The sequence below is a fragment of the Opisthocomus hoazin genome, chromosome 5 (assembly GCF_030867145.1).
Source record: "Opisthocomus hoazin isolate bOpiHoa1 chromosome 5, bOpiHoa1.hap1, whole genome shotgun sequence".
In the NCBI taxonomy this organism is placed as follows: domain Eukaryota; kingdom Metazoa; phylum Chordata; class Aves; order Opisthocomiformes; family Opisthocomidae; genus Opisthocomus; species Opisthocomus hoazin.
In genome coordinates this window covers 27977848-27992108 of record NC_134418.1, presented here as the reverse complement: position 1 = coordinate 27992108, position 14261 = coordinate 27977848, and the positions used below count along the sequence as shown (strand labels likewise).

The window sequence follows — 14261 nt, the reverse complement described above, 5'->3', positions numbered from 1 at the left end:
AATATCTGAAAGGTGGGTGTCAGGAGGATGGGGCCAGACTCTTTTCAGTGGTGCCCAGCGACAGGAGAAGGGGCAATGGGCACAAACTGAAGCACAGGAAGTTCCGTCTGAAGATGAGGAAGAACTTCTTCCCTCTGAGGGTGACAGAGCCCTGGAACAGGCTGCCCAGGGAGGTTGTGGAGTCTCCTTCTCTGGAGATATTCAAGACCCGCCTGTACAAGGTCCTGTGCAGCCTGCTGTAGGTGACCCTGCTTTGACAGGAGGGTTGGACTAGATGACCCACGGAGGTCCCTTCCAACCCCTACCATTCTGTGATTCATTCCTACAAGATGGGGCCGGGGGGGGGGGGGGAAGGGAAGAGTGGAGAGTAGCGATTAAATGCTGTAACAGAAAACGTAGCTATGCTTGGAAAGCTTCCCAGGGAAAACAAAGCTCAGTGGTGTCTCTAACTTCAGCAGAAATAAGCACCTTCTTGTTCAGAATTACTGCTGTTACCTGACAGTCAGCTTTGAAAAATGCTTTTCACTGATCTTGGTGTAAATGAGATTCAGAATGCATCGCTGCAACCCTAAATATCACCCTCTTCTTGTAGGCTTTAAGGGAAGATCTGCGTTACCTGGCAGTGATTGCTTTGATCAGGTAATGCCTTTGCACCCCAGCAGAGCTCTGTGGCTTGCCAGGCTTCCTTCTGGCACGCAGCCCGACCTCGCTGCAACCCAGAGGTTCAAAGCGCGGCAGTAGTGGTCTCGTCAGCCTTAACTTTGAACTCTTCCCCTCCCTGCATATGCAGCTTCACTTCTACCTTAAATTTTCTTCTAAAGAGCAAGTAAAACTGAGGTCGTCAGCTTGTTTCAGTTCGGATAGCTGCACCGGAGTGAATGAAGTTATCTTGATTTATAACAAACTGCCAATGTTATAGACAGGTTTTTTTCTTTCTGTTAAAATGTGGACTGTATAGTTGCACATAAAATGTCCTGATGCTTTCTCTTACTGTTTGGTTGAACAAAATCTGCCTTAAGATAACTTCATGTTGAATAAATAAATATAAAAATAGGCATCGCCTATCCAGGAAATATTCTAGCCATGGTTACCACCCGTGGGGAAGCTCTTGCTCGAAGGAGTGTGGGGACCCAGACGGAGGCCCCATGCAAGAACGCGGGTGTCCAGGTCTCTGGCTGCAGGGAGTGCCTGAGCCTGGCGCTCGTACCGGCAGACAGCAGAGACAACGACTGTGTTTGGTGCGAGCAGGTGAATGACCTGCTCAGCCTGGTGGCAGAGCTGAAGGAGGAAGTGGAGAGGTTGAGGAGCATCCAAGAGTGTGAGAGAGAGATCAACTGGTGGAGCCGCACCCTGCCCTCCCTGAGGCAGAGGCAGCAGGAGGCGGCTCCACAGAAAGCAGAGAACCCCCTGCCCTCTTGCCACCGAGCAGAAAGAGGGGCCCTAAGAGATGGGGGGGAATGGAAACGGGTCCCTGCTCGGGGTGGCAAGCGAATCTCCCCCCGGCCTCCCTCACCTGCCCAGTTGCCCTTAAGCAACAGATATGGGGCTCTAGAATGTGAGGGACCGGCCACAGAGGATGTGGGTGTAGGTAAAGCTCCATCCAGGGGGTTGCCCAGAACGAGTCAGACAGCCCCACGTATTACGACTGCCTCGGCTAAGAAAAAAAGGAGGGTCATTGTCATAGGTGATTCCCTTCTGAGGGGAACAGAGGGCCCGATCTGCCGACCGGACCCATCCCACAGGGAAATCTGCTGCCTCCCTGGGGCCCAGGTTAGGGATGTTGTGAAGAAACTCCCTGGTCTGGTGCGGCCTTCTGATTATTACCCCCTCTTGGTAATGCAGGTTGGCGGGGACGAGATCACGGAGAGAAGACCCAGGGCCATCAAAAGGGACTTCAGGGCAGTGGGGCGACTGGTTGAGGGATCAGGGGCGCAGGTGGTGTTTTCCTCCATCCCATCAGTGGCAGGGAACAGCACTGAAAGGGGCAGGAAAACTCACCTGGTTAACAGGTGGCTCAGAGACTGGTGCCATCAGTCAAATTTTGGCTTCTTTGATCATGGGGAGGTGTACACAGCACCGGGCCTGCTGGTGACAGACGGAATGCAGCTATCTCAAAGGGGAAAAAGGATTCTTAGCCACGAGCTGACGGGGCTCATTGAGAGGGCTTTAAACTAGGTTTGAAGGGGGAAGGGGATATTGCCCAGCTCACTAGGGACGAGCCCAGGCTTGGTGTGCCAGGGTCAGGGGTGAGATTGACAGCCCAGCTCAAGTGTGTCTATACCAACGCATGTAGCATGGGCAATGAACAAGAGGAGCTGGAAGCCATTATACAGCAGGACGGCTACGACTTGTTCGGCATCACAGAAAAGTGGTGGGACAACTCGCATGACTGGCATGCTGTCATGGATGGCTACAGACTCTTTAGGAAAGGCAGGCCAACAAGGAGAGGTGGGGGAGTTGCTCTATATGTGAGGGAGCAACTGGAGTGCATTGAGCTTGGCCTGGGGGCAAATGAGGAACAAGTTGAGAGCTTGTGGGTTAGAATTAAGGGACAGGCTCATAAGGGTGACATTATGGTGGGTGTGTACTACAGGCCGCCTGACCAGGAGGAGGAAGCTGATGAGGCCTTCTACAGGCAGCTGCAAGCAGCCTCACAGTCACAGGCCCTGGTTCTCATGGGGGACTTCAACCACCCTGACATCAGCTGGGAAGACCATACAGCTAGGCAGGCGCAATCCAGGAGGTTCCTACAGAGCATCGATGATAACTTTCTGATGCAAGTGGTGGAGGAACCAACAAGGAAAGGCGCTCTGCTGGACCTTGTATTAACAAACAAGGAGGGACTGGTGGAGGATGTGAAGGTTGGAGGTAGACTCGGCTGCAGTGACCATGAAATGGTTGAGTTCAGGATCCTATGTGGAGTAAGCAGGGCAATAAGCAGGATCAAAAGCTTGGACCTCAGGAGGGCTGACTTTGGCCTCTTCAAGGAGCTACTGGGAGGAATCCCGTGGGCCAGGGCTCTCGAAGGCAGGGGGGTCCAAGAGTGCTGGTCGCTCTTTAAACAACACTTCCTCCATGCTCAGGAGTGGTGCATCCCCCTGAGAAAGAAATTGAGCAAAGGAGGCAGGAGACCTGCATGGTTAAACAAGGAGCTTCTAGCAGAGATCAGGTGGAAGAGAAAGGTCCATGGAATGTGGAAAGAGGGGCAGGCCACTTGGGAGGAGTACAGGAATGTGTTCAGAGCGTGCAGGGATGCGACGAGGAAGGCCAAGGCCCACCTGGAATTGAATCTGGCAAGGGATGTCAAAAACAACAAGAAGGGCTTCTTCAACTACATCACCAGCAAAAGGAAGGCTAGGGACAATGTGGGGCCGCTGCTGAATGAGGCGGGTGTCCTGGTGACGGAGGATGCAGAGAAGGCAGAGCTACTGAATGCCTTCTTTGCTTCAGTCTTCAGTGCCAAGGCAGGCCCTCAGGAATCCCAGGCCCTGGAGGTAAGAGAGGAAGCCTACAGAGAGGATGACTTTCCCTTGGTCGAGGAGGACTGCGTGAGGGATCGCTTAAGCAATCTGGATGCCCACAAATCCATGGGCCCCGATGGAATGCACCCACGAGTGCTGAGGGAGCTGGTGGATGTCATTGCTGAGCCACTCTCCATCATCTTTGAGAGGTCCTGGAGGACAAGAGAGGTGCCTGAGGACTGGAGAAAGGCCAATGTCATTCCAATCTTCAAAAAGGGCAAGAAGGAGGACCCAGGGAACTACAGGCCGGTCAGCCTCACCTCCATCCCGGGAAAGGTGATGGAGCAGCTTATCCTGGAGCTCATCAACAGGCAAGTGGAGGAAAAGAAGGTTATCAGGAGTAGTCAGCATGGATTCACCAAGGGGAAATCACGCCTGACCAATCTAATAGCTTTCTACAATGACATGACTGGCTGGGTAGATGAAGGGAGAGCCGCAGATGTTGTCTACCTAGACTTCAGCAAGGCTTTCAACACAGTCTCCCATGATATCCTCCTAGGGAAGCTGAGGAAGTATGGGCTGGATGAGTGGTCGGTGAAGTGGATTGAGAACTGGCTGAAAGGCAGAACTTAAAGGGTTGTCGTCAGCGGCACTGAGTCTAGTTGGAGACTGGTGACTAGTGGTGTCCCTCAGGGGTCAGTACTGGGCTCAGCCTTGTTTAACTTCTTCATCAATGACCTGGATGAAGAGTTAGAATGTACCCTCAGCAAGTTTGCTGATGACACCAAACTGGGAGGAGTGGTAGATACACCAGCAGGCTGTGCTGCCATTCAGCGTGACCTGGACAGGCTGGAGAGTTGGGCGCGGAGGAACCTGATGAGGTTCAACAAATGCAAATGCAGGGTCCTGCACCTGGGTTGGAACAACCCCATGCATCAGTACAGGCTTGGGGCTGACCTGCTGGAGAGCAGCTCTGCAGAGAGGGACCTGGGTGTCCTGGTGGACGACAGGTTGACCATGAACCAGCAGTGTGCCCTGGCTGCCAAGAAAGCCAATGGGATCCTGGGGTGCATTAAGAGGAGTGTGGCCAGCAGGTCGAGGGAGGTTCTCCTCCCCCTCTACTCTGCCCTGGTGAGGCCTCATCTGGAGTACTCTGTCCAGTTCTGGGCTCCCCAGTTCAAGAAAGATGAAGAGCTACTGGAGAGAGTCCAGCACAGGGCTACAAGGATGATGAGGGGACTGGAACATCTGTCCTACGAGGAGAGGCTGAGGGATCTGGGCTTGTTCAGCCTGAAGAAGAGAAGGCTGAGAGGGGACCTTATAAATGCCTATAAATATCTGAAGGGTGGGTGTCAGGAGGATGGGGCCAGACTCTTTTCAGTGGTGCCCAGCAACAGGACACGGGGCAACGGGCACAAACTGAAGTACAAGAAGTTCCGTCTGAACATGAGGAAGAACTTCACTCTGAGGGTGACAGAGCACTGGAACAGGCTGCCCAGGGAGGTTGTGGATTCTCCTTCTCTGGAGATATTCAAGACTCGCCTGTACAAGGTCCTGTGCAGCCTGCTGTAGGTGACCCTGCTTCGGCAGGGGGGTTGGACTAGATGACCCACAGAGGTCCCTTCCAACCCCTACCATTCTGTGTGATTCTGTGAAAAAGCAGGTGTGTTTTACTGAGAAAGTATGTATCGTCTGTGCAGGGGATTAGGGTCAGGGGACCATGAATGGCTTGAATTCAGCTTGCTTTACACGATCTGGCTGCAAAAGTACTGAAAAGCTAAATTTCAGAAAAACAGATTTTTGATCATTTAGGGACTCTATGACAAATATTCAAATATGAATTAGGGACACTGTAAGAACGTTGTTGAAGTGACTGACACTGATGATATCCTCCAGAACAGGGTTGGAAATAATAACATCCATCCCTACACAGTGTATGAGAACCTCAACTAAGTGGGTAGGTGACATGGTACGTGGAAAAGATGAACAAGAATAAGAGAAGGCCTCATGAAGGATTTCTAAAAAATGGAGAAGAGAGAAAGCATCCAAAGAGCAACTTGTTAGGGAGGAAGTTAGAAGTACAAAGGCAGCCCAAAAAGTGTACAGGAGAGATCATTGCAAGCGAGAATAACCGCAAGAAACAAGAATTTGAAAAATGTAGATTTGATGGAAGGAGAAATGGTGGAGTCACCAGGCTTTTTGGACAGGACAGGACTTTCCAGGTCTCTGAGCATGTCTGGTGTCCGGATGACGCTGCATCCCAGACAGATCCAAGCATGGTAAACTCATGGTGAGCGTGGCAGGGCTGGAGTGCAGGCAGGGCATCCCCTTGGCCGTAGGGCTGTGGCTGTCTTTCCAGTTCCTGGAAGGCTTTTATGCTGCGCCAGCGGGGCTGACGGGGAGCGAGTCCTTCGGTAAGCAGGGTGCCTTTGTGCTTCTGAGCAAAGGCAGGCGGTGGGAAAGTGTCACCTCCTGGATGTGAGCGCTCTCAGACAAAACTGGAAAGGTGGGTAGGTCTCTTGGGTAACAGAAGACTTGAAAAAAACACCCCAAAAATCCCTGAAATGACAATACTTTCTGTAAAAAAGGTGGTAGTTATCAGATGAAGAATAATGGATATGAATCATTAATGACCTCAGAAAAGGTCACACTCGCAATGATAGATGATATTTGGCTAGTAGACGACATTATGCTTTCTCCAATAGGCAGTTTGGCTTGGGAGATCCGCGTCTGATAGCTGTTCCCAGCACAGAAAATGAATGTGCTGTCTCTCTATTTGTGCTTCCAGAAATCAGTAGCACAAATTCTTAACAGCCTGGCTGCATGCTTTGCTTGCTTGTTTAAATTGTGTTTCGCTAATGTTGTCCTACAAGTGATGCTCTGAGTGGCTGCTCTGAATGCAGGCAAAGTGAGAAGCATATGTGCATACATATACAAAATATATGTGTATATGCAAATACACTTTTTAGTCTCAAAATCAGCCATCCACCAGCCTTACAGGCATTTTTTTTCTTTCTTTCTTTAAATCAGCCTCTTTCAGTGTCTGCACCGTTTGCTATAGGGGCTTATTTTGTATAGGACCCGTGGCCCCTGTGTGTGTTTAAAACAATGCAAGGCATTCCTCTTAGCCATTCCCTAGCAGGGCTGTTTGCTGGTATTCAAAGCCAGACTTTAAAGGTGAGATTGTGGTGTTTGTCAGAATATCACCCAGAGAGTTCTGGAATGTAGTTCTTGAGGAGGTGTCCCTTGAGAAACATCATGCAGTAACCTTTCTGCTTTCACCGCTGTGTGTAGCTGTTGCTTCTGAGTATTGAGTGAGGTAGTCAGTCACACTTGGATGACTTCAGCACGTAATTTGCAGTCATCTCTCTTTTTTTTTTTATGTGTCCTTTTTCTTGGGCGTGTGAGGGTAGGTCTGGTGGCAATCTGTTGTATGAGATTTATAGCAGCCCGTATGAAGGTACTTGCATTTGTGTTTGAACACACACTTGTTTATGGCAAAGGTTGGCTGTAGAGAGCCAAGGGAGGTCAAGGAGTCAGCTGGCCATTTAATACCCTCATAAGCAGCAGCACACATGAACAAATAAATTTGGGTGGAACCCAAAAAAGATTTAATATCCATTAAAAGTATGGAGGTTGGACTATGAGTTGTTTGTCCTCAGACAGAAGATAATGGTAGCTATCTTCTGTCTAATGGTAGTAGAATGGTAGTTCAAGCAAACATGATCCTATGTGGCTGTCATATGGACATAACTCTTGGTTTGACTCAAAAAAAAAAAAAGGCACCAGAATTTAGTGGGTTTTTTTCCATTAGTGTCAAAAAATTAACACATGTAAAATGAAACTCTTATGTAGCAGGCATAAAAACTAAGAAATGTGGAAGAGTTGCAACAAAAGAAGCTCTGGAAAGAAAATGGCTAAAGATGATGACTGCCTCAGCTGAAAGTCATGGCAGGCCTCTCTGCAGGATGATTTATGCCCTCATTGTATGTGATGAGGAGTAGCTGGTAGCTCTGTCACCACAGCTCCTAGAAAAGACTTGGTGTGAGGTGAAGTGCTTTCAGGTGCTCCCCTGGGTGACAGGTACGCAGTGATAGTGCTCGGGTTTTGTTACCATGGCTGTCTGTAATTGCTTGCAGCATGGGGCTGGTCACCTGAAGATCATAACAGAAAATACAAAAAATGAATCTTCAGGAAGAGCCAAATCAAAGCAGTTCTTGAAGAGAAACCATAAGGCTGTATGTGTGTGTGTGTATATAGTTTTAATTTCTCTATAAAGATGTAAAAAACACTATATTTTAAAACTTTATATATACACTATAACACTAACTAAACACTATATTTTAATACTTTATATATTTTAAAGCAATTTTGCAGTAGAATAATCAAAAAACCCAGAAAGCTGTTACAAAACACACTTGTCACCAAACAGATGTGAGTGAGCAGGTTAAAAACTAATACTAAGAAGACCTGATCTGACATACTAGGTACATTCAGGTTTAACTGAGATTTATGTGCAGTTGTGGATATCTGAGTTGTGTATATTTAAAAACAAAACAAAGCCCAAACCTGTACATACATTGTACTTGGATATTGCAAAAGGAATATTTGAGACCTCCTTCCATTTTGTTTACTATTCTCATGGATCTATATGGAAAATAGGTACTAGTTTCCAGATGCTTTAGCTGTGGCATATGGACACCAACAAGGTCATCTACATTTCTGTGGGAGTTCCCTGAGCTTGCTGAAGCTCAGGAGTCGCTCCAAGATTCACCTGGTGAGTGGACGTGTTTCAAAGGCAGGTTGCTTTGGCTTTTTGGTCACAATTCAAATATGGTTCTTGGAAAAAAAAAGAAAAAAAACCAAACTGAAGCAGAGCCTTCGTTTGTCCTGATCTGGGTATGTCCCTGCTGGTACGTACAGTCCAGTATCACTATTGTTTTGTAGGGCAGTTTAACTTCATTTACTGTGTGGCACTTGCTTCTAAATTGACTTCTGATAGTTTGCTTTAGTCCGGGTTGTAAATCTTTGCAGTTCCCATTTTATACAGTAACTGATGAAACCTTTGCTAGAACGAGGATGTATCTTTATGTTGTCTTTTCCACTGAGATTTCAAGGGTTTTAAAATGTGATTTTTAAAATGGTCATACCTTTGGGTCTCGCCTGGACTCTCCAAAGAGTGGTTTATTCCCACAGTGGGCACACTTCTTTAGGAGAGCCATTCTGTAATTTAATTTAGCTGTTTGAGAGCGTAATTGTGGGGTTTGGGATTTTTAATTTATATCTGTTAGTTTTTTATTATGGTATGGCACAGAAGTCCCCCTCTAATGCTGTGCTGCTAGGTAGGGAAGGAATAGCATGTCTGAATTGTAGACATTTACCATAACTTAGTGAGTGTTACTGCTTTAGAAAAGTGTACACCTTCTAGAAGGACAAGAACGCGTGTATGAATAATGGGCAATCTTACTGCTCCACACATACTGATCAAATTCTTTCACCAGCTAGGGAAAAGAATTGTAAATACTGTCATCTGGTTACAATTGTTACTTCCCCTCAATAAATTTTTTTTTTTTTTTTAGTCCTTGCACAGCTAAGGACTGTTCTGTTGTATTCTGCTATGATTATGAACTTGGTGTATAGGTATTTGAGGGGAGTAAAAAAGTGAAAATGTTAACAAGTTTGGGATGAGGGGAGACTTAATTTTTTCTACTAAGAAGTGTGGGGTTTCTTTTATTATTTCTATAGATCAGGAAAAAGGAAGCTGCTATCTGTAACTTTATTCCTTGCGCAGTATTGTAATGTGTCGAATCAGTAGGCCACCACAGAAGTTTGAAAGGTCTGTTTGGCCCGTGGCAAGGAGTTGTCCCATATTGCCCTGCAAAACAAATGCAGGGGGTTTTGACTGAACGTCAATTTTACGTTTTACCACTCACTTTTCATTGTAACAGATCGAATTCTTTTTGTTGCAAGAGAGTAGTCTCACTGATTCACTGAACTTTTTCCATTGAGGAGAGTTGAACGGGACACACTTTGTCAGCACTGATTTGGGAAATAATGGAGGTCTTTACTTGGTTTTTGCACTGTCAGGTACGCAGCCTTGTAGGTGTCTGTATTTCAGAAGTAATCCACAGAGGCTGTAGCAATGTTACGCAATTGCATTTTCAGTCATTTTAAGCACAGGCTGCCGTGGTTCCGTTCTTTCCACTTACCTTCACTAGCTACCAATACTAGTGCAACCACCATGAGCCAGTTCAGGAGCCTAGTCCGGATGAAAACACATCTTTATGTGGAGTTTTCAGCTGTGTTGGCTCCCAGACCAGCTCACCAGAGAACTGCGTGGATGCCAAGATATATAAAAAGCTTACCTAATTCAGCAGTAAGCTGGTGTTCTGCTCAGTCAGGGAATGGAAGTATCTGAAGATTTGTGGAAATCTCGATGTTTCAGTGCAGTGCTATTTCACCTATGTCCTGATATTTCTGATTCCTGGATAGAACAAGCTTGTGCTTCTAGCTGCGGCCTGAGATAGTAAACATCCTTAATGTATTAGGAAAAAAGACTCCCCAGAATTTGTAGATTTTTTTTTTGTTCTTCCAGCAAGGGAGAAAATGAAATAAAAGGGGAATGTATCTTCATAAATTGCATGGTTGACATGCAATGTGTATTGGAAGACATCTGGGAACACGAAGGCTATTCAGACAGACTAAGAAAAAGGTAAAGCTGAAAATCAACTGAAAGCTGTATTTTAGTACAACATCTTAGCCCAAAGAAAGAAAACAATGGGACTTGGTTTTAGATGAAAAGATTGTGTGCTAGTTATTTGACAGGTTCAGTAGCATTTCAGTTAAGAATTTGGATTTGTGATTTGTCATTCCAAACTGACTGTAACATGTGCCATGCATTTCTTGTTTGCTTGGGTTTTTAATACTTCAAGAAAACCGATGCACTGGTAAATAGACTGCATTCCTGTATAGACACTTCGGTTTTTAGAGGCAGATTCAAAGCAATCAACATTATGTAGTATGGAGAAGTTTTGCTTCTATAGCAAACTATTCATGAACTTGTGGCTTAGTGATTGCTTCACAAAATTTAAGATGAAGTTGTTGTTATAATGTCATCTACTGGCTAACTGTACTTAAAGCCAATTGTATCTCTTTCTTGCAGTACTTGTTGTTCGGTCTATATCATGGGCCAAAAGAAGCTACTGTATGACCTGAGACTACTTTTTGCCTTAAAATTTATGTGAGTTTATTAACGGAGGCCAACCACTAATAATAAATTTGTGCTGCATGTGTAGTGCAACAGTTCATCTCCTCTGACAACATGACTGAATAATTTATAGATGTAGTTATCCTGAAATTTGTAGGGGTCATTAGCATTTTAATGAAAAAGATACAGCTGTTGTACTAAATCTTCGCTTTTTTTCTTCTTCTCCCTCAGTTAAGCATTTCGATCTGTACTTTGAAAGCAGCTGACAGCGTGCGGTAATGTGCTGACTGGCACTATGGGCAGGCGGTACCCGGGGGCTCACTATCGGCCAAGCAGCTCATGTATGTATACCATTGGTCTAATTTATTTGTTGCTTTATTACTTTTGAAGGCTGCTAAGTTTATAAATTTTGAAACAGTATGTATAAAGGTTGCTGACGTATTCTAATCGATGCCAGCTCTCCTGTGTATGTACCCGAATAGTTAAGTATATTGATTCATGATTAAACTGCAGAGGTGTTTTCTAGAACTTCAAAAAGCAGCTTGCAGTATGACTTCACCAAGTCTGCTGCAGTGTGCTGTGTTTTGTGTTCAAGGTCTCTGACTTCATTTATTACAGGGTTCAAAAGTTTAGTTGCTATTCCTCTTCACTCCCATCCCAAGTTTTTAGTACTAGATATCTTCAAATTAACAAACTACTTGAGCTTATCTTGAAATGTCACTGTGCACTATAGCTTTAATTACTTACAACTGCAACTAATGTCTCCAGTTCACATTATTTCTGTGCTTAAGTTCAATATTATTCATGTTGGTTTTTCCTCTGAATTGTATCCTATTGGACTATATTACATTATCTATTAGTGAAGGTTGTCTTTTGTAAAAGTCCAAATGCTACTCCTAAAATTTATGACCTGCACCTTCCATTGGGTAAGCAGATATCTCTAATGCTGGTGCAGATGGCAGCCACCACACTTCAGTGGTTCCACAGTGCAGACTGTGTGAAACAAGCTGGCATGGCTTTCCCTGGAGAGCCGTGTGGGGTAGTGTCCTGACTCCAGAAGGCTGCTGCCAGTCCTTGTGCACTTTCTGTTGATCCCTCAGGCTCCTGAGGTGAAGCTGTGGGAGGTTAACTTTTGTATTCACTGTTCTTTCCACTGTAGCGGAAGAACACGATCCCACGTGGCTTTTCTTGGCATAAAAGTCAGCTTAAGCAGCTCTCACTTCTCTACCGTTCTTTCTGTTCCTTTAAAGACTTCTTTAAAAGCCTCGATCACTTCAGACATCCAGCTCCACACGTATTTGCATTGACTGATGCAAGTAGTAAACTGCAGTGAGAGCTTACAGCTGTGGCAAGACAGGGACTTCTAAGGTAGCTTCGCCATCAGACATGAGGGACTGCATGGTAAGGTCCTGTATTCAAAAGTTGACTTTGTGGGGTTTTCTCTAACCCCAAAGCTAAATACGAGGAAGTAGTAAAGCATGTTTACTCTCGGATGCAGAGTAGTCACAGGTATCATGAAGATGCGTGTTAAAATGGTGTATTAGAGCCAGTTTAGATATTACTTTTTCAAAGAGTTTGTCTTGGGTATTAATGTCAGGATATTGTCTCTACTGCAATAGAGGAAATACATGGTTGTTAAAGCTTCGGCAGGTCTCTAGTGGCCAAGTGCTGGAATACAGGATTGGACTGATCTGTTTGAATCACTTGATGTTAAATCTAGGCACTAGCCTTCAGATGTGGCGTCTCAGCGTACTGCAGGGCATGATATCTACATCTCATGCCTAGGCTTGAAGCTTGGAGCTTTAAAATGATCTAGTGTAGAGGTAGGTAATGAAGTCTTTTGCATTCCTACTTAGAACAAGTAAAGGGCATTAAATTTTTACCAGGAGAGCCTAGGATGTTTTTCCTGTTGAACTGTTCAGCAGTTGCAGACAGTGAAGAAATAGAATTGTTTGCTTGCAGAAACACTGAGGTTCCCTTCATCTGCCAGGGCCGAAAGTTGCGTCAGAATCAGTTGGCGCCACAGCTCCCTCTGTTTGAGGACAGAGATATCAAAATATCTACTTCATGATTGTTTTATGCTTTTGTTAATTCACGTTTTCCCTTTCCATAACCTGCCAGGGTTTTTAAGCCAGGAAACTTGCTTTATTTTTTGGTTTTGTTACTGCGTGATTTGTGCAACTTCCTGGTGCCTAACATAAGAAGTGCTTTGGGCGTCCAACAATAATGGCATTGAAACTGCCCAGTCTTTGGGAAGTGTGGGTCATAAAGAAATCTCTGATAGCAAATTAGATCACAGTGAAAGTGCTGGTAAAACACATGATTTTGCTTTTGTTTTCTTTGCATAAATAATGAGTAATTGCACTATCTCAGCTGTTGTATTTCAGATTCACAGTTGTTACAGTCTTAATGTTGCACCGTTAAAGGACCTGGTGCAGACTTAAGCCTTAGTCCCTCACTTTTATCTTCTGTCTGTACATACATAAATACATACATACATACATATTTACCTAAAGAAAGTCTGTGAAAGAAAGACTTAGGTCTGTCTGGAGTATGGCAGTTGTATTGCTGCTTGGTTGGTGAGATAATATTTCATGGATTTATGACATTGATGTCTGTTGAATGATTTCATAAATTTAATGAATATAGTAGTGCATTGTCTTAGGAGAATAGCAAAAGATTTTTATATTCAAGGAAACACATAAGCTGTTTTCTATTTAAATTGTTATTTGAAGCCCAGTGCTAGGAAATGTATTTGAAATACAGGTGCTGAAGATGGAAGAAACAGCAAGGTGTTTAAAATGTAAAATTGAAAGCTGTTAATTGAACAGGCGAGTGCTAGTTTAGACTTTTTAAAAGTGTAATTAAAGAGCAATGATTTCCCTTGGTTACTGACAGTAAGCAAAGCAGTCTTGGGTGTATCCCTGGCTCTGCCTAGCACTGCTTGTCCTGACTTAACAATCCCTCGTGTGCTGTTTTGTTGAGCTTTATTTGTTCTTTTCTGCACTTTTCTTGTGAAAAATACGAAGAACGTACAGTCCCCAGCTACTGAGAAGCTAGGTTTTGTAAACAGACTTTCTTGAGATTTTCTGCTGAGCTGCATTTATATTTACATTCTTCTCGTATTTGCTCTTAAAACCCACTTTTCTGCATTGGCTGCAGCAGCTCTGCTGAAAACACGGTACTGTTTGTGTTGTTTGCGTAGTCAGATTTTCTTTCATACTAAAAACTTTTATTCTCTGCACAGAGTAAAAGGGTTTTGTACGTCTGGAAGAAACTTCTTAACGGATTGTCCATGCATATCCTGTCCACAGCATAATAATTCATTTATTTTACTTGTTGTGTTTTGAATGATATTGAAATCTGAACAAAGTGTTTCAGAGAAAATGGGGTTGGTTCCAGTGCCATTGTGCTGCCATTAAATGCTCAGGAAGGGTTTAAACAATAATAATAATAAAATACACAACTTTGTGAGAGTGCTTTGTTAAAAAAAAAAAAAAAAGCCCCTCCTTTTCGGAAGACATGGGATGTGAGAAAATGAAGGAATTTGAGAGTGGTAGTTTTCGACGCTTGTTGACCTTTGGAGTGTGCCA

General features: G+C 44.7%; 1 protein-coding gene across 13 annotated transcripts in view; it reads left to right on the top strand.

The window, feature by feature from the left end:
- APBB2 (amyloid beta precursor protein binding family B member 2) overlaps positions 1 to 14261 on the top strand; it is a 196126-nt gene that overhangs the window by 65680 nt on the left and 116185 nt on the right. For 8 of the 13 annotated variants that reach the window (XM_075420730.1, XM_075420736.1, XM_075420737.1 and 5 more), the window contains one exon: positions 10900 to 11009. The exons of 1 other annotated variant lie outside the window; for it this stretch is intronic. In XM_075420730.1, coding sequence (XP_075276845.1) covers positions 10964 to 11009 — 46 coding nt within the window. In that variant the 5' untranslated portion in view covers positions 10900 to 10963. Of the gene's footprint in view, positions 1 to 10899; positions 11010 to 14261 lie in introns of those variants that run through there. 4 more of the 13 variants (XM_009935502.2, XM_009935500.2, XM_009935501.2 and 1 more) reach the window with 1 other exon arrangement.